The sequence below is a fragment of the Pleurodeles waltl genome, chromosome 10 (genome assembly GCF_031143425.1).
Source record: "Pleurodeles waltl isolate 20211129_DDA chromosome 10, aPleWal1.hap1.20221129, whole genome shotgun sequence".
Lineage (NCBI taxonomy): Eukaryota > Metazoa > Chordata > Amphibia > Caudata > Salamandridae > Pleurodeles > Pleurodeles waltl.
In genome coordinates, this window is record NC_090449.1 from 22,106,342 (window position 1) to 22,131,415 (window position 25,074).

The 25,074-nt window shown below is 44.3% G+C and overlaps 1 protein-coding gene across 4 annotated transcripts in view; it reads left to right on the top strand.

Annotated features, from left to right (window-relative positions):
- Positions 1-25,074, top strand: part of FLNA (filamin A) — a 252,270-nt gene that overhangs the window by 188,419 nt on the left and 38,777 nt on the right. For 2 of the 4 annotated variants that reach the window (XM_069209482.1, XM_069209484.1), the window contains exons 23-30: positions 9,794-9,967; positions 14,111-14,273; positions 14,537-14,697; positions 20,802-20,972; positions 21,288-21,411; positions 21,606-21,762; positions 24,114-24,303; positions 24,538-24,561. In XM_069209482.1, coding sequence (XP_069065583.1) covers positions 9,794-9,967; positions 14,111-14,273; positions 14,537-14,697; positions 20,802-20,972; positions 21,288-21,411; positions 21,606-21,762; positions 24,114-24,303; positions 24,538-24,561 — 1,164 coding nt within the window. The remainder of the gene's footprint in view (positions 1-9,793; positions 9,968-14,110; positions 14,274-14,536; positions 14,698-20,801; positions 20,973-21,287; positions 21,412-21,605; positions 21,763-24,113; positions 24,304-24,537; positions 24,562-25,074) is intronic. The other 2 variants (XM_069209483.1, XM_069209485.1) reach the window with 1 other exon arrangement.

Consider the following 25,074-nt stretch of genomic DNA (forward strand, 5'->3'; position numbering starts at 1 on the left):
GAAATACAATTCCTAACATGGAAAGTTGCATTTCTCATCGCCATCACATCTCTGAGAAGAGTAAGTGAAATTCAGGCGTTTACAATACAAGAACCTTTTATCCAACTACACAAAAATAAAGTAGTCCTAAGGGCCAATCCTAAATTTTTGCCAAAGGTTATTTCACCGTTCCACCTAAATCAAACGGTAGAGCTACCAGTGTTCTTCCCATAGCCAGATTCCATTGCTGAAAGGGCACTACATACATTAGACGTCAAAAGAGCACTAATGTACTACATCGACAGAACTAAAAACATCAGAAAAACTAAACAACTGTTTATTGCATTTCAAAAACCTCACGCAGGAAACCCAATATCGAAACAGGGTATAGCCAGATGGATAGTTAAGTGCATCCAAATCTGCTACCTTAAAGCAAAAAGACAACTGCCCATTACACCAAGGGCACACTCAACCAGAAAGAAAGGCGCTACCATGGCCTTCCTAGGGAATATTCCAATGCACGAAATATGTAAGGCAGCCACATGGTCTACGCCTCACACATTTACCAAGCACTACTGTGTAGACGTGCTATCAGCACAACAAGCCACAGTAGGTCAAGCCGTACTAAGAACCTTATTTCAGACTACTTCCACTCCTACAGGCTGAGCCACCGCTTTTGGGGAGATAACTGCTTACTAGTCTATGCACAACATATGTATCTACAGCGACAGATGCCATCGAACTGAAAATGTCACTTACCCAGTGTACATCTGTTCGTGGCATCAGTCGCTGAAGATTCACATGTGCCCACCCACCTCCCCGGGAGCCTGTAGCCGTTTGGAAGTTAGCTTCAACTTTGTACATTTGTAAACATATTAAATCTTAGATAGGTACATACTTATTCACGCCATTGCATGGGCACTATTACTAACAAACAACTCCTACCTCACCCTCTGCGGGGAAAACAATCTAAGATGGAGTCGACGCCCATGTGCAATGGAGACAAAGAGGAGGAGTCCCTCGGTCCCGTGACTCGAAAGACTTCTTCGAAGAAAAACAACTTGTAACACTCCGACCCAACACCAGATGGCGGGCTATGCACAACATGTGAATCTTCAGCGACTGATGCCACGAACAGATGTACACTGGGTAAGTGACATTTTCATAAGCTCTCATGGGGAGGTGGGGGAACAGGTTCCCAAAAAGAGGGAAGACTTTCTTAAACCCTTTGAGGAAATTCACAATATCTGGATAGGAGAAAACGTTATTTGAGATGGTGTCTTTAATAGCAGTGATGCCAGACAAATGCACTTATAGTTTGAATAAATTGTGTTCCGCCATGCAATTGGCAATATTCTGTTTATGACTTCAGAGAGAATACAGATAACAGAACTCTGATCACAAATAAGTAACTTCTCCTTCTGCCTCTCCACTCACTGATACCTGTTCGGTTATTGGTGTAGTGGAGTGTGTCGAATTACTTGTAAGAGTGGCAAAAGAAGAACAAGACAAATTAGAATTATTTGCGAGGCGCATCTCATCTTGGAGGTGATCGCTGCATCCAGATAGACTGCCCATGAGAGGAAGGCCACATGCATGAGCAAGTAATTCAACAAGTGCCCATGACTTGTGGGAACCAGTAAGATTTTATCTAGATTCATCCTAATGGGGCAAGTGTCAAAACAAGAGCAAATCAAAACCTTAACATTGAGCCTGGAATTTCCCCACAATCCTATTTGTGGTAAGGGCAGAGTCTCATGAAACAGGTTTTCAATTATATCCGACCATTTCTTTGCTAGAGGCCTCGCACTGAAGTAACCCTTCGCATTTTTTTTTTTTTTTTTTTTTTTACAATTTCTATGCAGCTGACTGGTCTAACTTTGTTAAATGTCAAATCAACCTTTCTGCCTATGCAAACGTGAGTTACCGGTGGACAGCAGCCAAGCAAATGCACCCTGCATGTTTATCATTCACGCCAGGCTTGATCTGTTAGATGTAGGTCTCGTCCAATGGCTCGTCGGGCAGGTTAGCCTCTTTGCTTGATGAGCTCTTCCATAATCATCCTACTAAGATCTGAGCTTCATGCATGGAAGTTGCAGAAATGCACAGAGGACCAGTGAATCACACTCCGGACTAAAGCTACTAATGGGTGCTTTTAGAGCCAACTTTGCAACCAGTGGTGGATAGAACCGTTGGTCTTTCATACCATAGCAACATGTGTTTGCCTACTTGGGTGGTGAACTGCCTGTAGTGCCCCAGGATCCTGTATTTAGTTGCCAGTGTTATTTCAAAATGTCCAGTTGGCAGTTTGCTGCCTGCAGCAGCGCCTTCTTGGATGGAGATTTTCGCCAACCCAAAGTTTTAGTAAGGTAACTACTTCTGGTCCCTTTTGCGAGCTGAACATTGCAGTGTCAAAACTGATGCTCTTTATTTGAGCATGTGCATCTCACATCCAGTGCTTTCACTTTCTTCCCTGGAAAACGACTTTCCTAAATGTTATCACTTTTGCTTTTGGTTGGTGAATGCCCCGACAAGCCACAGTACTTAACCGTGAAACTTTAACCCACCCAAACGTTTTGACTAGCGAGCTTTTATTTATGTGTATTTGATCACAATTGAAGAATTATTTTTCCTCCCTTGGATCCTGCACCCTGCAGTGGTATTCAGTACATTGCCATGATGCACTTCTAGGATTCTAAGCACATATTCCTATTTCATTTGCTATTAAATTCAGAAAAGCAGTGGCGTTAACTTTCATACCTGTCCAGTCGGGTTTCTTTATTGTGTATTCAAACTTTAGATTTGTTATCATTTCAGGGGCTCTTGAGTACCAACAAGTGAGTATGAGCATGGTCTGGTGTCGTCCTGTTGAAATTGCCTTGCCAACTGTATAGAATAAGTGAGTTTGATTGCACATTTTTACACTGATACCTATTTAGCAGGGGTACCCACATGTTCCTTTACTTTGTTCCTTCTTACCCTTCAACTTTTTAGTGTCATACCCTCTTTCTGTGCAGATTCCCTTATAAGATTTCATCATGCCACATTTTCACCACATCAACCCTTAACTTGGTGCTCGGATTTATTTATTCCAGTTTTACTCCTTCCTGGTGTTGAAGCATCCGCCTGCAGACTTCACCTTAAGGAACACAAACCCTCTACTTTTGCCACTTAACTTCCTGAGCCCATTATTCCTGCTACTACGACCACACTTATCCACTTGTGCTTCACCCTGTCTCTGCCACACCATTGGGGTGTTTCTCTACCTCCTCCAACATCAATAGTAGAAACATGCTTGGGTCTTCCTACCAATGTGTGTATTTATAGTAGAAATCTTGCTTCACAAAGCACATCTGTTGCCCCAAGGTAGATCTTTCATACGATTGATCACTTTTTCATTGACTGAACACTGTATTTTCATGTTTCAATTTGCAGCACAATATAATTTCCATTGATCAATGCACACAAGTTTTTATGATTGTGGGGTTCTGCACATTTCAGATTCTTCTGAAAAACACTTCCCACAAACCACTGTAGGACAGATGGCTACCCAACCCTGTCTTATTTTGTGTACAGCAGTGCATAGGTTGTTACTGAACTGGGCTTGTTTCGGTCAGACTTTAAACATCTGTATAACACTTGGTTCGATGGCATCTGTCGCTGTAGATACACATGTTCTGCAATAGCTCGCCATCTGGTGTTGGGTCGGAGTGTTACAAGTTGTTTTTCTTCGAAGAAGTGTTTTCGAGTCACGGGACCGAGTGACTCCTCCTTCTGTGCTCATTGCGCATGGGCGTCGACTCCATCTTCGATTGTTTTCTTTCCGCCATTGGGTTCGGACGTGTTCCTGTTGCTCCGAGTTTCGGAACGGAAAGATAGCTGAAAACGGAAGATTTTCGACGGTATCATTACGATCCGGTTCGAGATAAACACACACGACGACGCATTGAACATCGAATCGCTTCGGTGCCCTTCGGGGTAGATTTCGGCACACCGTCGGGGCCTAGTCGGCCCGACCGCGTGGAGAACAACACCGATGGAACGGACCCCGTTTCGATTCTGCCCTGAATGCCACAACAAATATCCTTATACGGACCAACACTCGGTCTGTAACCTGTGCCTGTCACCCGAGCACAGCGAAGAATCCTGTGAGGCCTGTCGGGCGTTCCGGTCCCGAAAAACTCTGCGCGACCGTCGAGCGAGAAGACTGCAGATGGCGTCCACGCCAAAGGAGCATCGACAGTTCGAGACAGAAGAGGAACAGGAGGAATCCTTTTCCATCCAGGATTCAGACTCCGAACTCGACAATACAAAAACTGAGTAAGACGTCGAGATCAGAACTTAAAAAAGGCAAAAAGGCCCAGGGGACGCCACTGCCAACCGGCCATGGCTCAACCCAAATTACCGGTGACCAACAATCGGCACCGAAAAAGGCCCATTCAGTGTCGAGATCGTCCGACTCCGGTCGAGACACCGGCACGCAGCCTCCTCGGGACCGAGAGAGTGCTAAAGAGAAGTGTCGACACGGATCGACGCCGAGACAGTGGCGCCGAAGACCATAGGGGCCAAGATTTTTCGGCACAAAAGAGGAAGGTTACCTCGGAGCCGAAAAGACAAACAACAGGGTTTTCGGAGCCGAAAAAAGCACCAACAGACCCAGTTTCAGGCTCCTATACTGAAGAGCATTCTATGTCTTCACAAATGAAAAAAACACAGATTTGAACAGGAACTGCAATCCACTGAAGTGGATCACACGCAAAAGCGTATCTTTATTCAGCAGGGGACAGGGAAGATCAGTACCCTTCCACCTGTCAAAAGAAAGAGAACACTTCAGTTTATAGCACTAGAGGCTCCTCAGCAACAAACAGCAAAGAAGGTAACACCTCCTCCCTCGCCTCCACCTGTAACTCCGGCTTCGCCAACTTACACCCCGTCACATTCGCCAGCTCACACCGCCATGAGCCACGATGACCAAGATCAAGACGCGTGGGACTTGTACGATGCACCAGTGTCTGATAACAGCCCAGACACATACCCAACTAGGCCATCACCACCTGAGGACAGCACAGCCTATTCACAAGTGGTGGCTAGAGCAGCACAGTTCCATAATGTGGAACTACACTCTGAACAAGTAGAGGATGACTTTTTATTTAACACCCTCTCCTCCACCCACAGCTCCTACCAAAGCCTGCCTATGCTCCCAGGCATGCTACGCCATGCAAAGGAGATCTTCAAGGAACCAGTTAAAAGTAGGGCAGTAACGCCTAGAGTGGACAAAAAGTATAAGGCGCCTCCTACGGACCCTGTATTCATCACCTCTCAGCTGCCACCAGACTCTGTGGTGGTAGGGGCTGCCAGAAAACAGGCAAATTCACACACTTCTGGGGATGCACCTCCCCCAGATAAAGAAAGCAGAAAGTTCGATGCAGCCGGGAAGAGGGTCGCTGTCCAAGCAGCAAACCAGTGGCGCATCGCAAACTTACAAGCGCTGCTAGCGCGATACGACAGAGCCCACTGGGATGAGATGCAGCATCTCATTGAACATCTCCCAAAAGATCTACAAAAAAGAGCAAAACAGGTTGTTGAGGAGGGTCAAAACATTTCCAACAATCAAATACGCTCCTCTATGGATGCAGCAGACACAGCCGCAAGGACCATTAATACGTCGGTTACCATCCGTAGGCACGCATGGCTCAGAACGTCTGGATTCAAGCCAGAAATTCAGCAGGCAGTACTTAACATGCCAGTAAACGAAAAACTTCTGTTCGGTCCGGAGGTCGACACAGCCATAGAAAAGCTCAAAAAGGACACTGACACTGCCAAGGCCATGGGCGCACTCTACTCCTCGCAGAGCAGAGGATCTTATACCACCTTCCGCAAAACACCTTTTAGAGGAGGGTTTCGGGGTCAGGCCACACAAGCTAGTACCTCACAGTCCGCACCGTCCACCTACCAGGGACAGTACAGGGGAGGCTTTCGGGGCCAGTATAGAGGAGGGCAATTCCCTAGGAATAGAGGAAGATTTCAAAGCCCCAAAACCACTACCAACAAGCAGTGACTCACACGTCACTCACCCCCCCCACACAACACCAGTGGGGGGAAGGATACATCAATATTACGAAGCATGGGAGGAAATAACTACAGACACATGGGTCCTAGCAATTATCCAACATGGTTATTGCATAGAATTCCTGCAATTCCCTCCAGACATACCACCAAAATCACAAAATTTATCAAAACACCATTCATAGCTTCTAGAGATAGAAGTTCAAGCACTACTGCAAAAAAATGCAATAGAATTAGTAGCAAGCACACAAACACAGGAGTTTATTCACTGTACTTTTTGATACCAAAAAAGGACAAAACACTGAGACCAATTCTAGACCTCAGAGTAGTAAACACATTCATCAAATCAGACCACTTTCACATGGTCACACTACAAGAAGTGTTTTTTGAGCAATGGTAACACAACTACATGACAACCCTAGACCTCAAAGACTCATATTTCCATATACCAATACATCAATCACACAGAAAATATCTAAGGTTTGTATTCGAAGGAATACATTACCAATTCAAAGTATTGCCTTTTGGTTTAACAACCGCTCCAAGAGTATTCACAAAATGCCTAGCAGTAGTCGCTGCACACATCAGAAGGCAGCAAATACATGTATTCCCGTATCTAGACGACTGGCTAATCAAAACCACTTCGCTCACACAATGCTCAAACCACACAAATCAAGTCATACAAACCCTCTACAAACTAGAGTTCACCGTCAACTTTGCAAAATCCAACATTCAGCCAAGCAAAGTACAGCAATATCTAGGAGCCATAATAGACACGACAAAGGGAGTAGCAACGCCAACTCCACAAAGAATTCACAATTTCAACAGAGTCATTCAGCACATGTCTCCAAATCAGACAATACAAGCAAGAACAATACTACAGCTCCTAGGCATGATGTCCTCATGCATAGCCATTGTCCCAAACGCAAGACTGCACATGAGGCCCTTACAACAGTGCCTAGCCTCACAGTGGTCTCAAGCACAGGGTCACCTTCTAGATCTGGTGTTAATAGACCGCCAAACTTACCTCTCGCTTCTATGGTGGAACAGTATAAATTTAAACAAAGGGCGGCCTTTCCAAGACCCAGTGCCACAGTACGTAATAACAGATGCTTCCATGACCGGGTGGGGAGCACATCTCAATCAACACAACATAAGAGGACAATGGAACATACATCAAACAAAACTGCATATAAATCATCTAGAATTATTAGCAGTTTTTCAAGCACTAAAAGCTTTCCAACCAATCATAATCCACAAATACATCCTTGTCAAAACAGACAACATGACAACGATGTATTATCTAAACAAACAAGGAGGAACACATTCAACGCAGCTAAGCTTATTAGCTCAAAACATATGGAGGTGGGCAATCCACCAACAAATTCGTCTAATAGCACAGTTTATTCCAGGGATCCAGAATCAACTGGCAGACAATCTCTCTCGAGATCACCAGCAAGTCCACGAATGGGAAATCCACCCACAAATTCTAAACACCTACTTCACACTCTGGGGAACACCTCAAATAGACTTATTTGCAACAAAAGAGAACGCAAAATGCCAAAACTTTGCGTCCAGATACCCACACAAGCAATCCCAAGGCAATGCCCTATGGATGAACTGGTCAGGAATATTTGCTTACGCTTTTCCTCCTCTCCCTCTCCTTCCTTATCTAGTAAACAAATTGAGTCAAAACAAACTCAAACTCATTTTAATAGCACCAACGTGGGCAAGACAACCCTGGTACACAACACTGCTAGATCTCTCTGTAGTACCCCACATCAAACTGCCCAACAAACCAGATCTGTTAACGCAACACAACCAACAGATCAGACACCCAGATCCAGCATCGCTGAATCTAGCAATCTGGCTCCTGAAATCCTAGAATTCGGACACTTACAACTTAGCCAAGAGTGTATGGAAGTCATAAAGCAGGCCAGAAGGCCATCCACTAGACACTGCTACGCAAGTAAGTGGAAAAGATTTGTTTGTTACTGCCATCATAATCAGATACAACCACTACACGCAACTCCAAAACATATAGTAAATTACTTGCTCCATTTACAAAAAGCAAAGCTAGCCTTCTCTTCTATTAAAATACACCTTGCAGCAATATCTGCATACCTGCAGACTACCTATTCAACTTCCTTGTATAGGATACCAGTCATCAAAGCATTCATAGAAGGTCTTAAAAGAATTATACCACCAAGAACACCACCTGTTCCTTCATGGAACCTAAACGTGGTCCTAACAAGACTCATGGGCCCACCTTTCGAACCCATGCACTCTTGCGGAATACAATTCCTAACCTGGAAAGTTGCCTTTCTCATCGCCATTACATCTCTAAGAAGAGTAAGTGAAATTCAAGCGTTCACAACGCAAGAACCTTTTATACAAATACATAAAAAATAAGGTCGTCCTACGACCTAATCCTAAATTTTTACCAAAAGTTATTTCACCGTTCCATCTAAATCAAACGGTAGAACTACCAGTTTTTTTCCCACAGCCAGATTCTGTGGCTGAAAGAGCACTACATACATTAGATGTCAAAAGAGCATTAATGTACTACATTGACAGAACAAAGAACATCAGAAAGACTAAACCGCTATTTATTGCATTCCAAAAACCTCATGCAGGTAACCCAATATCAAAACAAGGTATAGCCAGATGGATTGTTAAATGCATCCAAATCTGCTACCTTAAAGCAAAAAGACAACTGCCCATTACTCCCAGGGCACATTCAACAAGGAAAAAAGGTGCTTCAATGGCCTTTTTAGGAAACATCCCAATGCATGAAATATGTAAGGCAGCCACATGGTCTACGCCTCACACATTCACCAAACACTACTGTATAGATGTGCTATCCGCACAACAAGCTACAGTAGGTCAAGCTGTATTAAGAACTCTATTTCAGACAACTTCTACTCCTACAGGCTAAACCACCGCTTATGGGGAAATAACTGCTTACTAGTCTATGCAGAACATGTGTATCTACAGCGACAGATGCCATCGAACTGAAAATGTCACTTACCCAGTGTACATCTGTTCGTGGCATCAGTCGCTGAGTTTCACATGTGCCCACCCACCTCCCCGGAAGCCTGTAGCAGTTCAGAAGTTACCTTCAATTTTGTACATTTGTATATATTATCTAAACCTTTAATAGGTACATACTTACACATTTCATTGCGCGGGCACTATTACTATAGTACAACTCCTACCTCACCCTCTGCGGGGAAAACAATCGAAGATGGAGTCGACGCCCATGCGCAATGAGCACAGAAGGAGGAGTCACTCGGTCCCGTGACTCAAACACTTCTTCGAAGAAAAACAACTTGTAACACTCCGACCCAACACCAGATGGCGAGCTATTGCAGAACATGTGAATCTCAGCGACTGATGCCACGAACAGATGTACACTGGGTAAGTGACATTTTCATTTCTCTTCATATTGAATGTTTGAGACGTAGAGCAGTTATAACGTTGTGCATGTTCTTATGCTATTTTCTGCCTTCTCCAAATGTTGGAGTTTTAGAAAGGTTTGGCGACAGTTGGTTTAGGGTTTGCAGCTAAACGTTTGCTTTTTAAAATGGCACCTTGTCAAGTTATGATTAGGAGCGTTCTGCCCTCCTGGACAATGGCCATTGGGGCTGTTGTGTAGATAGTGATGGGACCCCATTGCTGTGCTCCTTAGCTCCTGCTTCTATGGTTTCGGGTGTACCGGTTTCTAATACCTCTGTTTATGCTGCAGGAGTCTTCAGAGAAGCCACTACTGATTTCAGTGTGGATGCCCGAGCACTGACGAAGGCTGGGGGACCACACATAAAGACCAGGGTCTCTAACCCCTCAGGGAACCTGACCGATGCCTTCGTGCATGACAACGGGGATGGCACCTATAAAGTTGAATACACACCATATGAAGAAGGTGAGGTTTTGTCCAGATCGAGCCAACAGACCTGAAGCTGATTGTAAGGGTTTTACCAGAGATATTTGTTAAAAATATACTTTGGTTGCTTTCTAGAACATGACCATGTGAGATGACTGTGCTGAATGGGAAAGGATCAGTCTACTAGTCTTTTCCTTATGTTGTCCTGGTATTGAAAGGGCAGTGTGCTGACGTCCTGTATAAGACATGAGGCTATAGGTGCTTCGCTCCAGGCCTCAATCATTTGCAATGTGCTGCATGTACATCACTACTGGAGTACAGTTTTTTGAGGTTTGAATTATTAACGGCAATGCTGGTCTCAGAAAACAAGTGCTGGAAGAGCGTCCTAGTGATTAGAGCTATGATGGCATGCTGTGTATCTGGATTCTAAGTTGTCAAGTCCTTTGAAAGTTGTTACAAGGTATGGGTGCCACATGTATGAAGTAGTATTCTTGAAAGAAATTAAAGTGCAATAAATCTTCACTTAACAGCATCAACTCCTGATGCACTTGAACGTTATTGATGATGATAAATGTGCTGTTCCAGGTTCTCTAGCATTGGATCTTTCATGGATTCAAATGTCAGATGTTTCTAGTCTTCTGTGTGTGTGTCTTCAGTAGCAGTGCACAACACCAATTTTCAATACAAACAACTCAACTACATTTAGTAGCCATTCCTCCCCATTTAAAAACGACCCAGAACGTACAGTGACACGGAGGTGCTCCAAACTCATTCCTTGTCCTTATTACTCGGTCACACTTAATATTTAATGCTTTCCTTTGTTTTACATGCATATCACCTGTTCAGTGATTCTCCAGTGCTCTGCCATTGTCCAGTATGGTATACAATTGACTGGAGTTATTCATTTTAAACTTCCTGGGCTATTTTGGCCTCGTGTTGCTTTCCTTTGTGCATCTGTGGTCTCTGGGGACATTTTTTATTCAGGGAGTTAATCCTTCCAAGATGCAAAGCTTTTTCTGGACTAGTTAGAAGAAACTCCTGCATTCTGATGAACTGCAAGACGAATGCAAAAACTGTACCTGAATCACAGGCTGTAAAAAAAGATTTGCCACAAATTCTCACTCTTCAAGACCGGAATAATATTGCACAGACTCCAGAACTCAAAGGCTTCAATACATGAGTAATATTCCGAGATCTGTGACTAACACCAGGAACTTCCCCCAGTTCCCCTTCAAGGTGCATAAGTAGTCTAGGGACCAAAAAGCAAAGTTCTCTACATTATCTACCTCAGATGCATCCCTGTTATGGTGATTTTATATAGCACGTTCACCTGAGGGTATCTAGGGAAGATTTGTAATCCGCAGGTGCTTATATGAAGAGCCAGGTATTGAGCTTCTTGCAAAACTCAAGAAGGGAGGAGGAGGCTCTGAGAGAGGTCGCTCCATGGCTTGGGTGCGATGCAGGAGAATGAGCAACCTCCAGTTATGCATTTGCGGATGCAGGAGTATGAGTGAGACAGATCATAGTTGTCTGGTGGGTTGATGAATGTGTATGCTGCTGTTTTCAGTTATGTTGGTCCTGTGTTTAGGGCTTTGTATGTGTACATGAAGTTTACATTGGCTGGGCTTGTGAATGCAGAGTCACTGAAGCTTGTGTGGTTTGAGAAGTTGAGTATGAATCTTGCAGCTGTGTTCTTGGTCTGGAGTCATTAGGAGTTTGGGGATTCCAGCATAGTGTTGTCATAGTCCAGCCTGCTGGTGATGAGTGCTTGCATGACTGTCTAGCTGGTGTTCTGAGGCAACCATTTTAATATCTTTTGCAGCATGCATAGGATTTGGAAGCAGGAAGTGCATACTTAACTTGAACCGTTGTGTTGAAATTGTCATCTAGGATGATACGTAGATTTCTTGCATGGTCTGTGTGTGCAGGGGAGAGGGAGGGTAGTTCTAGCTCGGATGGCCACCAGCTGGAATCCCTTGGAGAAGTGTGGTTGCCAAAGACCAGTATTTCTGTCTTATCTGAGTTGAGATTCCGGGATTTGCTTTGCATCCAGTCTGCTGCCACGGTCATGCAGTTGAAGTTGTTTCTGGTAGTGTTTGTCATGTCTGTCAGGGAAGGATGAGTTTGGTGCCAGTGGTATAGGAGAGGATGGTGATCCAATGATGTTGGTGAGCAGTGTTCTGTAAAGGCTGAAAAGTGGAGGTGTGGGATAATCCCTGTGGGGACAATGGAAAGCAGTTGCTTGTTCACTAATGTGAAGGGCGGGAGCCTGACCCTCCAGGTCCTTCCTGTGAGGAAGGAACAAATCTATTTGAGAGCTAATCCTTGTATCCTAATCTCTTGGAGTCTTCTGATACAGGTGTTAAGGGAGACTGTTAAAGGCTGCGGAGAGATTGAGCAGAATGAGGGCTGATGTTTCTCCTCAGTTCGATGATTTTAATGTTAGTGGCTTAAATGAGTGTGGTTTCAGTGCTGTGGTTCTTTTTGACTCCTGATTGTGTGTTGTCTAGAAGATGGTGTAGTTCGAGGTGGGTTGTGAGTTGGCCTGTTAATGGCCTTTCAATCACTTTGGCTGGATAGAGGAGTAAGGAGATGAGTCAGAAGTTGCTAAGTTGATATGGATCGGTTGTGGACTTCTTGAGGAGGGCATTTTATTTCAGCAAGTTTACTTTCATCTGGGAAAGTGGCAGGTGTGATGAAGGTGTTGATGTGGGTCAGGATGGTGCTGATTGGTGATGTTCCCAGGTTGTAGATCATTGCAGCCCTGAGTGGATGGTTTGCATGATTGCTGCTGCCTCTCTTCTGGTGAGGGTTGTCTGTTCGTTCAGGTGGCTGTTGTGGTAGGTAGGTTAGCGTTGAGTTCTCTGGGGTTAGGGTGGTGTGAAGTTGCTGTAAATTATAGGAATTTTGCTATGGAACAAATGTGATAGGTTGTCGCAGAGTTGAGAGGCAGCAATGTTGAGGGTGGCTGAGGTGAAAATCTTGACAATCAAGAATATATCCTTGCACCTGTTGGAGCTTCCTTTGTAGTCCACTAGTGCTATTTTCTTGGGAACAATTACATCAATTGCATCCTAAACTTAATCTGTCACAATAAGGTCCAAACTGTATCAGTTAATGTTCCCCTTTATGCTATTTCCAGATACTAATGTTGCAGATCATAGCATTCAGTTATCTTCTAGGTTTATCCAGGAGTTTCTGAAACCTTTTTGTTTGAAGCACTTCCAACAGTGAGCAGTAGTTTGGAAACGTTGCCAGAAATTTACCACTATCACTATTTCAACAGAGAAATAGCAAGGGAATATGCAGTTGGGCAAGCAGTACTGTACAGATGTTTCCAATAAGATTAAACCACCCCTTCCCGAAACATGAATGTGAATGTTTTGTGTTTTACTTCTTGCTACTTTTATCAACCATGTGAATCCATGAGGAGTCCAATACTGGAGAAGACGTAAGTTTCTTAGTGTGACTGCATTTTTCAAACTTTGTCTTTTATGGCTTTACATGTGGCCTTCCCTACTAATAGGCTCCCTACCTTGTGATTTAATCCTATTCGCATTAATGCTTTAAAAAAGAAACTGAGTGGAGTTCAGAGCACCTCCATCTCACTGGCTACCATTTGAGTCATTTTGTACCCGGTGGAATGGCTGCTAAAGTGAATGTTCAGTAGTTTCTGTTGCTGCTGGGCTCTTCTGTTGAAGGCAGCCATACCGGGAATCATTCAAGCATGTGAATTCATGAGGGCTAACAACCCTGGAGAACATGTACTAGTACAGGATTGTGCTGCAACCTTATTCTTAAAAACCCTCCATAAAACTAACTAGGCAGATTTTGCAGTTAACTGCAGGACTAACTCCTCAAAATATCACTTACTGCAACTGAGTTTTCTTTTGTCCCCTTGACTTTATAATTGCCTTTGGTTATAGCATTGCAACTCGTGATTCATCCTGTCACATGATCTAGTGTTGCTTCAGTGTTTTTCACCCTGGAGTGGTGTCTACTGCAGAGGCGCTTGGAGCAGTGTTGTCCTTCTTTAACCTGATCTGTTATGATACAACCCTGTATTTGCTTCAACCGCAGGGCTCCCTGCTGCAGTGTAGCTTACTGAAGGAATGGTTCTTCAGTCTTGATGTTACTTTCAAAACCAAAGCGTATCATAATTCCACCCTTTTTGTTTGCCAGGCGTCCACTCTGTTGACGTCACATATGACGGAAGCCCTGTCCCAAAGAGCCCATTCAGAGTGCCTGTGACAGAAGGATGTGACCCAACCAGAGTACGAGTCCATGGCCCTGGAATTGAGAGTGGTACCACTAACAAGTCCAACAAGTTTACTGTGGAGACCAGGTAACTTCAGACAGTTCAGTGTTGGTAGTTATACATGTGCATCATTTTTGTGTTTTGAGCGAACAGTGTGGGGAGTCGTACAATGACATTTCTTCATACTTTTCCATCAAGTGACAGATGGGGCCTAGTCCATCAGCCTTTATAGGTCACAAACCTAGCGGTTGGGATTAATTTAAATTTGTTGTAGTGTAACTACTTGTGGATGAATCCTGCAAAGTACTGTACTTGCATTTTCAATGGCATCTGATTTGACTGTTCTTTAGGGGTGCTGGTACAGGAGGCCTGGGCCTAGCAGTTGAAGGCCCCTCTGAAGCCAAGATGTCCTGCACAGATAACAAAGATGGTAGTTGCTCTGTGGAGTACATTCCCTATGAACCTGGTACTTACAACTTGAATGTCACCTACGGAGGTCATCAAGTTCCAGGTAAGAGCCCTCCTTGAGTAGATGTGTTCCTGATACCATACTGTCTGCAGTTCATAACCGTATGTGCATGTCCTTTGAGGTTGTTGACAATGATAGTCAAAAGTAGGATATGCTTATGTATGGTTTGTGGTATTCTGGTTTCTCATAGGGTCCAGCTTGAATTAATATACAGACCATATCCTCTGCTGTTAGGTGCTCAAGGTACACTTTCATTAACTTGTGCATAGAGAGGGTAGCAATACTTGTGTCTTGTGATTCAAAATGGTTGACAACCGTAGGCCAGTTTTTCTGTTCTCGTCGTTGACTACCAGGGTATGTAGACAGACCTTGATGACTAACGAGCAAAGGGGTGTTTACGAACTCATTTTTTTTTTCTTTCAAGCAAGTTAATTTGATTCCTGTTTATTGGACTCATTTAATGTTTTGGAGAAATCTTTGTGAGAAATGGGCTTCACTGTGCCATGTAGCCCTGTGAGTTCAGGGAAAATAATAGTTACTGATGAGCTCAGACAACTGTTTACTGCTGGTTGTTGTACCATAAACTGTACAGAGGTTTAGTAGGCTGAAGCCCAACACCTGGCTGTTCAACACAAATGCTAAGTTCTGCCCAGGGTAAAGAGATCTCCACTTTACCGGCCTCGTTTTTTACTTTTTTGTTCTTTTTAACCTTATGTAGCGTGCAGGGCATCTATGATCTGCGCTGTTAGGCATTTGCAGAATGTAATTGAAAGCAAAGTCTTTCGGTTCTCATCCATCTTAAAAACAAATATTGAAACACAAAAAATCAGGTCATTCCGTAAAACAGAATCCAACTACAAAGCTAGATATGAGAAAACTCTTTCATAAGTATTCAAGTGATGCCTTTGGTCATTCCTCATGCTTTTTATATTTCAGAATTTAAAAAGTAGTATTCCCAACCACTAGGGGGGGGGAGTTGTCTAGCATGAATCTATTCTAGATTCACATATTGTGCATGATCTCAGGCTAGTGATGAGAATGTATTCGTTAGACATAGGGTGACAGGAAGAGAAGTTCACCCTTAAATATCCAGAATCAATAGGGATTAGTGACACGTGTTTGCTTTATTAAATGGTGAAACACCCATCTTCAAAATGGACTGACTCCTGATATACCAGGGAGAGTTACAATCTATGTAATACTTGGGCTTAGCTGATATCACTTTCAAGGCCAGTTAAGTGACCGTAAATCACTGGTAGGACAGACTGCATGATGGCCTGAGTAGCGGTACTCTAGTCAGTAGTTGAATAGGATGGCAAGGTGTATGCAGCAATAACTGCTAGTATTTTCCTGCCTTACTAATGACCACGTTCAGAGTCCAGGACAGGTTGTCAATATAGCAGCTTGATAAAATTAAATACAGTAATTCTGGAGTTTATGTATATAGTCTGGTTAGTCATATCATATGGCATGTATCCAGCCTATCTGGAGGAATTAAAAAACCCTTATCCGAGGGTCGGTCTTTCGTACCTTTTACACCTTGGTGTTCTGTTACATGCTGAAAGTTTGTGCTGCCTTAACTGATTTTATACGGACAGTATAAACTTCAGTTACCTGCTTCCTCTACCTAGTTCTTTTTGTAAGGTTAATATCTCAGCAGTACATACTGGAAGGAACTGTGCCATATGGAGCTCTGGAGCTTTTTTGCCTGTGGCCACAGGAGTCCCTTGCATCAAGAATGTGCTGTATGGATGCAAGAATGTAATGTTGCTCTTCGATCGCCCTTCAGTTTCAGTCCAAGGTCCGAATGTAACATGCATCGTTGTTCTTACATCTTTCATTTGCTGATGCTCTCCTTGGACATTAGGTTGGTGTCCAAAGTGAGGGGCAGATTATGAAACCCTTTCTCGTCCATTTACATAGACTTTTACGAGGCCGGTTCGATTTTGTTGGACCGACATGTTTGTACTGTTTACTCTGCCAAAAACTGCAAATTATGTTCTAGAAAACAATGGACTGTGGGACAGCATTGACAGACTAGAATTTGTCTGAGCGGAAGTTATAATAATTGAAGGGAGAGAATTGGCATTGAACCTGGAATCTGGCTTGCGTACAGTATTGCAGAGTGGCGTTGTCCTAGCCTTAAAAGGCATTTGTTGGGTAGTGTTTCGGGGCTCCAGCTTGAGGGATGCTGGTTCTCACTGAATTACGGAATAATGGTTTAGAAAATTCTTCAAACCGGTTTGGCTGAAAGCCTTGGCATTCTTTCCAGACCTAATGGGACACAGTCCCAGTTTAGAGATCTTGCACATTCTAGTCGAGTTACAAGAAACCGGATGTTGCTGTGGAACGCTTTTGAAAGACACACTAGAGGGATTCCAAAGCCTCTGCTCTTAGGTATTTTGTTTCATCCTAAGGCTTTTACAACCTAATTACATAAATGAATTGTTAGATCGCTTTACTCCTACTTAAACATAGTAGTAGCCTTCAGCAAAGGCAATAACTACAAACATGGCCAAGACCTGCATTTCCTATAAGCTCTCTATTTCTCTGCCTCTTGACAGTGTTACTTGACAATCTTTGTAATAGATGCTGTTTTTAATGACTAGGTCCCAATGCTTCTAGCACTCTTGCGCTATAACCACAATTGGGCCCTTGACCATCTGGGGGTAGCAAGCAGACTCCACGATGTAGCAGTGGGTGTTACATTTACAGACAGTAGATAGAATACAGCAAACTCATTAACATTTTCTCAGTTTGGAACTTGTACGGAGGCATCTTTATAGTAAATTGTGTTGGACCCCAAGACGCAAGGAGTGACTGGGAAGGCTGCCTCCTGCAGTGCAGCTGTGTAAACTGAACAGACATGACTGATGTATCAGTGTTTGAGTGTTCCTGGAGGAAAAGCTGCAGCACAGGCTTCTGATGGATACTTCAACATGCAGATACCCAAGTGTTTGAATAGCTCTTGGTGCTGGCCTGGGATCTGCAAAAATCAGAATAGTTCTCTTGTGCTGGTAGGTTGTGATTCCATCCATATGGATGCCGGGTACCATCCTGGACATGAAGCATCCAGAGCCAGATAAGTAGCACCCAGAGTACAGCAGTGTCCGTTTATTTTCCACACCCCTCATTCTGAATCCTCAGTTCTTGGACGTTTTTGTTAAGATGCTGAAAATTGCAGCGTAACGTATGCCATAAGGATGCTCATTTCCAAGCCGCACAAGGAGTTTGATTCCTGGGGCCCAAGCACAACTGAAGGTCTTGTGATAAATGTATCCTTATGCACGCTAAAGCTATAGGGGACCAGGAGGCCAAGTTATTTAAGGTGCTGTTCTAGATCAATCCTGCTCCAGGTCTGCCTGCTTGCACCCAATCAGCAAATCTTCCAAGATCTCCAGTGCACAAAGCTTTCGAGCTGTATTGCGAACGCTGTCCTCCTGTTCTCGAGGTAGAGGTCCAGGCCACTCATTTTTATCCTACTGCCTCATCGCCTGAGTTATTCTATCACCACAGCACTGGCTTTAAGCTTGTCCTTCATCTGTGTGTCCTGCGGTTTCGACCCTTTGGAGCTGACTGTAGGAAGCTGGCCTGGTGTGTGGTGAGCACCTGTAGTGTGATCACCTTATACCAGGTCCAGGTATCCCCTATTAGTGAAGTGTAGGCAGTGTCTAGGAAGCCAGGCTCTCTAGAGGTAGCTGTGGAGGAGCAGCCAAGACTTATGTAGGAGACATGCAAAGCTCATGCAATACTATTTATAGTCGCACAGCATTTACACACATGAAAGAACCACACAGTTACAAAAATAAAGGTACTTTTAGAGTAACACAAATACTCGAATACTAATACGCAGATCCCGAACTGGAAGTAGGTACACACTATTATATACACATTAGCAATAGGTAAAGAGCTTAAAAAGCAACAGGCATTGGTAACAGTAATAGAAAACAGTGAGTGTCCTAGGGGAGGGTTACACCATATACTAAGGAAGAGGAATGTGAGATGGTTTCCTCCTCTTCTCCCCCCCCCCGGATTTTTAATCGGTAGAGGAGCTGGAGAAACTGGGAACCCCAAGAGGTGAGTACCAGAGTGACCCCTAGCAACCAGGAGAGCAGAGGTAAGTACCTCCCCTCCCTCCGCCCCCCACACCCACCATGGTGGCTTTGGAAAAGAATTGTGCAATACCTATCAAGACTGTAAGAACCCAAAGATTGATTCTGGTAGAGGAGCTGCAAAGGAAGGGAACCGTGTCCAGTTCGTGATGGAGTGTCCGGTTGTGGCAGAAGCCACTATCTCTTCAGAGGATGCAGGGCCAGGTCGTCTGGGAAAGACCAGCTGTGCAGAAGAGGAGTCCCTGAAGAGATGCAGTTGGTGCCCCACGTTGCCTGGCAAGTTGCAGTGGGTCAGTGGTGCCGTAAGTTCAACAAGCCTTTGCAAATGCAACATAATAAAGTGTTCCAAGGCTGAAGAGGACCAGCAATGCCCAGGGGACTCAACCCAAGGATGGGAGTCCGGGACAACCCTCAGCAGTCAGTCACAAGAAGAGGAGGCAGCCCCCACAGGCAACCCACTGGCAGTAGGCACAGCAGTCGCACTGAGGCACACAGCACGCCTAAAGAGTCCCACGTCTGTGGAGCAGCAGAGGAGACTGTGCTTGGCAGGAAGAAGTGCTGGGGCTATACAAAGCCTGAAGATCCCTTAGAGGAGGAGCAAGCAAGCCTTGGTAGCTGCAAGAGTTGCAGGGCACTGTCCTGCACGGAGAGGCAAGGGTTTACTGTCTCCCAAGTTAGATAGCTGGAGGAAAGGACCAGGGGGACCACTCCAGACCACCACCTGTTATGCAGGATCCCTGCTGCTCCAGAGGAGAGAAGATCCACGCAGTCGGTTGTCGTTGCAGTTGCTGTTTGCAGATGCAGGATTGTGACTACTTGGTGCAGGCTGGAGTCTCGTTGGTAGGAGCAATACTGGAGTCCTCCAAGGAGCCCCCAGAGTGCATGGAATCATACAACTAATACTGGCAACCGTATTGGGGTATGATTCCGACATGTTTGATACCATACTTAACCAGGTTTGGTGCTACCATTATGTAGCTGGACCTAGGTAATGACCGATGTCCAGTATATGGATAAAATAGCTTCCCTGCACTTACTAAGTCCAATGTATTGGAGCTGGAGTTCGTAGGGACACCTCTGCCCATGCAGGGGTGCCCTCACACGCAGGGACCTGCACCATGCTTTATAGGCTAGGAGGGCCTACTATAGGGGTGACTTACAGTGACCTGATGCAGTGAGCTGTAGTGAGAGAGCATGCACCTTTCCACACAGGCTGCAATGGCAGGCCTGCAGACACATTTTGCATGGGCTCCCATAGGTGGCACAATACATGCAGCAGCCCATGGGGAACCCCTGGTGCCCTAATGCCCTGGGTACATAGGTACCATATACTAGGGACTTAAATGGGGCACCAGTATGCCAATTGTGGGGTATGCAAAGTCCTAGGCAACCAAATTTAGAGTGCACAATCACTGGGGTCCTGGTTAGCAGGATCCCAGTGAAAACAGTCAAATCATACTGACAACAGGCAAAAAGTGGGGGTAACCATGCCAGAAAGAGGGACTTTCCTACACGAGTCCTAAAGCAAGTGATTTATTTTAAAGTTGCTCATTCAGCATAACTGATGCTCCCACATCCCCAACGACTCCCGAGGAGGTAGGGGCAGCCTATGGACTGGGCCATATCATTAAGGACCCATGACCATGGCAACATGGCTTGTAAAATCAATCTACTGACACCACCAATGTAGTTTTTGAGAGACCGCACTCTTTTTGGACTCTAGTCTAGATGCAGAAATATGAACAGCATGTGAAAGTTTACCTAGTGAAGTTGCCAAATAATCAGTACAGGTAAGTAACTTATTTTGCTGGTCAGATAGTGAGATTTCAGCCATGCGTATTGATGGAGCGATATCCATGCTAGTCTATTACTGTCACTCTTTGATTCTTTGAATGTTTTGTCCTACTTCGCTTTGTCATACTGTGACTGACTGGTTCAGAAAACGTGTTTCACATGATGGTAGAATACACCAAGCGCAAACTCTAAGAGGCCCTTTCAAAGTTATAATTTGTTTTTTAAAACCTCTTTCCTCAGGAAGTCCATTTAAAGTACCAGTTACTGATGTTGTGGACTGTTCCAAAGTGAAATGCAATGGCCCAGGACTGAGCCCTGGAGTTGTACGTGCAAACATTCCACAGTCCTTCAGTGTGGATACTAGCAAGGCTGGTGTAGCACCACTGCAAGTTAAAGTTCAGGGACCAAAAGGTAAAGGACAATTTCTACCTATACAGAAGGTTAATCTGATTGGTTTCCTTTTGGTTTTGAATGTTTCTCTTCATTTTTTGATTGCTTGTGGATTTGACACTAGGGTGGTACCAAATTGGTTGGCATGGCTGCTACTGGTTAACGTGGCTTCTCTTGTTGAGATATCAAACTGGGAAACGAGTAGTTGAAGCATTTGTCATTGCATTGGTAATTCAACTCTGACTTTTTACTTCTAGTCTGCTTTATTAAACGCAACCTTGACATTGCTTTGAAATCTTCTTGGAACTTAACTCTTGTCTGTTTTTGCTGGTCTAGGTGTGGTTGAACCAGTAGAGATTGTTGACAATGGGGATGGTGTACAGACCGTTAACTATGTACCAACTCGGGAAGGTCCTTACAGCATATCTGTGCTCTATGGAGATGAAGAGGTCCCTCGCAGGTAATGTCCTAGATGTTTGGTTTATCTGGAATATGGTGACAGTAATGGGAGCAAGTAATCGTTAGGAATTAACACTTCAAAAATTCGGCCCTTGGAAGTAATACTTTGCTACCACCTGAGATGGTGAGGCTGCAGCTATGCTTTGAAAAGTGATAGTCCTCTTGCTAAATATACTGGCTACTTTTGTTCTGCAGCCCGTTCAAGGTGAAGGTGCTTCCCACACATGATGCCAGCAAGGTGAAGGCTAGTGGCCCAGGACTGAACACGACAGGCGTGCCAGCCAGTATGCCTGTGGAGTTCACCATCGATGCAAAGGATGCAGGCGAGGGACTTCTTGCAGTACAGATTACTGTAAGTGGAGTATATGCAGGGGGCACCATACTGGTCTGGCAAAGGGGATGGAAATAAAACCAGACTGGTCATAAATGTCGCTCTTGAGGAATGCTTGCTTTCCAGTGGCTCTAGGATCTAAATTGCCCAATGATTTGGGACTGTCTGTGTAGACAATAGATATTGCTGGAGGTTTCAGATGAATCTTCATTCAGGTTCTATGCAATAATCTCATTTTGTAGCAACTTTGCAGGCAGAGCAATTATTTGCACATATTCTCCCTGCTGCTTTGATTCACCAATTGCAATATACCTTTTCTGGAAGGAGTGTTGTGAACTTAAGAATCATGTTGACAGTGCATGTGTCCATTTTTTGCGGCTTGAATGCTATGCATCATATCCAGCCCTGTCAAAGGGTTTCGTGCATGGCAGCACATTTGACGCATATTTGTCCGACGCATGTTTGGCACATGGCAGCATAGTTTGCTCAAGGCAGCTAGTTTACAAAGTACCAAGCTTTCTGAGAGGATCTCCCGAACGGTATTGGGCCTTTTGTAACCCTCCAGTCTTGTGCCGGTATGGAGGTTAGGTGCCTGCCTTGGAGTGAAGTCAGATTAGTTAAGAGGATTGGCTCAACCGCTGTAACTTGCGGATGGTGTTAAACATCCAGTCTGAAGTTCAAGCACTAGATATTCTGTGTTGGTATTGTATGGAACATACAGGAATTTCAGTAATTTAGTAAACACAAATCTTAGAACTGCCCTGTTTGCAGTGCTTAATTTGAGCCAGTGGTTTGTGGTGCTCGGCACTAGCACTTTGTCAATACCGCCTTTTATATCAGCATGCCACATGGTGGCGCTGTTTGACTAATTTAGGGAGGAGCCCAACAAGAGTTTAATTATTAAACATACATTCAAATCACCAATACCTGCCACCTACAACTATAGGAAAAGCTTGTATTAGTAATTTTTAATGTATATTTGAAGTCTGAGTTGACACTTGTATGAGTGATGGTTAGTTGTGATAGTACAGTCATTTGCACTGCTGGTGGGGGGGGGGCGATAGGGGGGTGCAAGCTGCAGTGCCCTCCTGAAAAGGGACTTGGCACTTATTATTTATTTACGAATCAAGCAGAGAAAAGGCTGTTTTTCTGCACGTTTACAATGAACTTAGGCGCACAGGAGAAAAAATTTACTGGGTGTGCTTGACGTTTTTCACCAGCCTTTATTTGGAATGGATTAAATTGTACATGTCTTTCTGATTAAAGCCTTGTACATGCTTGATATTGTTGCCTTTACTCTTGTATAAAATATTTATTTTGGTTGCATCACTGGTTTCCAAATGGCTGTTCGCCTAGTTAGTCCCACCCCTCTTTGACATCGCTGTCCCAGGCAAGGTGACTAGCATTTGTAAGTTTAGTGGTGTGCAAGCCCTTCCCGGAGCTGAAGCTGTGCAGAAGCTAGAGCAAGGCATGTCGTCCACCCACTAGCTGAGTGAAGCTCTCGTCCTCCTTAAGTCTTTTCTTTCTTGTGATGCAAGCGGGGCGTTGTAAAGGACTAGACTCCATGGCTTGCCTCTCACTGTCACTCAGCAGAGAGGTGTCTTCAGGTTGCTACTCAACTCACACTTCTGCCACACAACCATTTAACGTTGCTGTTAAACAAAACTCTGCACAGGACAATGAGGTTCTAGAAAGCTCAAATGGTGGTTAAACCCACTTTTTTTTTTTTTTTTTTTTTTTTTACCAAACTTGAGTTCACCTCAATTTCGGAAAGGAAAGCTCAAGTACTTGAAGTATTTCAGAACATGCTTAAAGATATGCCAAGTGTCAGTGTTTTGTAGCATCTCTTACCTCGGCATTTATGGTGATCCTAATCCTGTGTGAACACAACCCCCCAACACTCCCCTCCAAAGTTGTAGGCCTGGTGCTCCAAAGTGACAAAAAAGGTGGAATGTTGCATTTTCACAGAACACTTAAAATAGTTTACTGCTTGAAAGGTTACCAACAAGTACAGTTTTCCTCTATGGTTGCATCGGGCATATTCTAACCCCTGCACTCTACAGATACATTTTATTTTGATGGCGTGGAGTAACACATTCTTCTGCCACCAGCTACTTCTCCAGCTATATTGCCCCATTTCGAGCCTTTGCCCATCCTAGTGGGTTAACTGAACAAGTCTATCGTGCAAGGGGTACACTTTTGGCACCCCTAGCCAGACTCCTTCGGCCCCGTAGAGGGTCAGGAAGACTGATCCATTTTAGATTCTCATGATTTCCAGAGAAGATACATTTACATAAAGTTGAACTATTGTGGGCACCCTGATAAGGCATTGTGCTAAATCAAGCCTTTGACACAGCATCTAATCATTTCAGGATCCTGAGGGGAAGCCAAAGAAGGCCACCATCCGTGATAACCAGGATGGCACATACACGGTGTCTTATGTCCCTGACATGACTGGACGCTACACCATTCTCATAAAGTATGGTGGAGATGAGATACCTTACTCACCGTACCGCATCCGTGCTGTACCCACTGGTGATGCCAGCAAGTGCACAGTCACTGGTAAGTGGAACCCTGCAACTCACTTAAGTTTGTCTTGTTTCTATTTTGTGTTGAGAACCCAAGCACCCACACTTGGCTTTTGTGATGTACACATCTTGGTACGCTGCACACTTAAATAACTCGTTGTTTATTTTCTTTGCTAAGTTTTGAATTATTTTCGTGCACTTTTTTCTTCTCACCGTTAATGTCTGTGTCTCACTCGATCTTTCCTTGCTCTTTCACCTTTCACCTCAGTGTCAATTGGAGGTCACGGGCTAGGTAAGCCGCCTTGCTGGTGCCAATTGTAATGTTTTGTTTTAAACCTAGAAAATGTGTACTTTGAGTAGTTCACAGCAGTTTCACTGGCTTTCATTGGTGTTATGACCTTTGGGTGAGTAGGCTCTTGGGGGTGGGGAATTTAAGGACCCAGCTGTAATTGTACAATGTAAGACAAGTCTTTATTCACAAATTATGCTAATGCCATTGAACACTGATTCCTGGCTGCTCATTGGAGCATGGTCTCTGTAGTAGGTAGCTCATGAAAGAGGTGCTAAAATCTTTGAACTGCTGTGAACTTTTCAAGTAGAACCTGTAAGGTAGGTTGCCACACCAATGGAACAGTTCAGTTTGCAGCCAATTCAGGGTCTTCAGAGTGCATGGTGTGTGGAAATGCCCTTTTTAAATTTATCCTTGGTATCTGGAGAGTTCCTCAGCACTATTGGGGGGGGGGGAGGGGTTGGGATGTTTACCCCTTCTTTGCTCCCTATGAGCTTATAATGTCCCCGGCTTCCT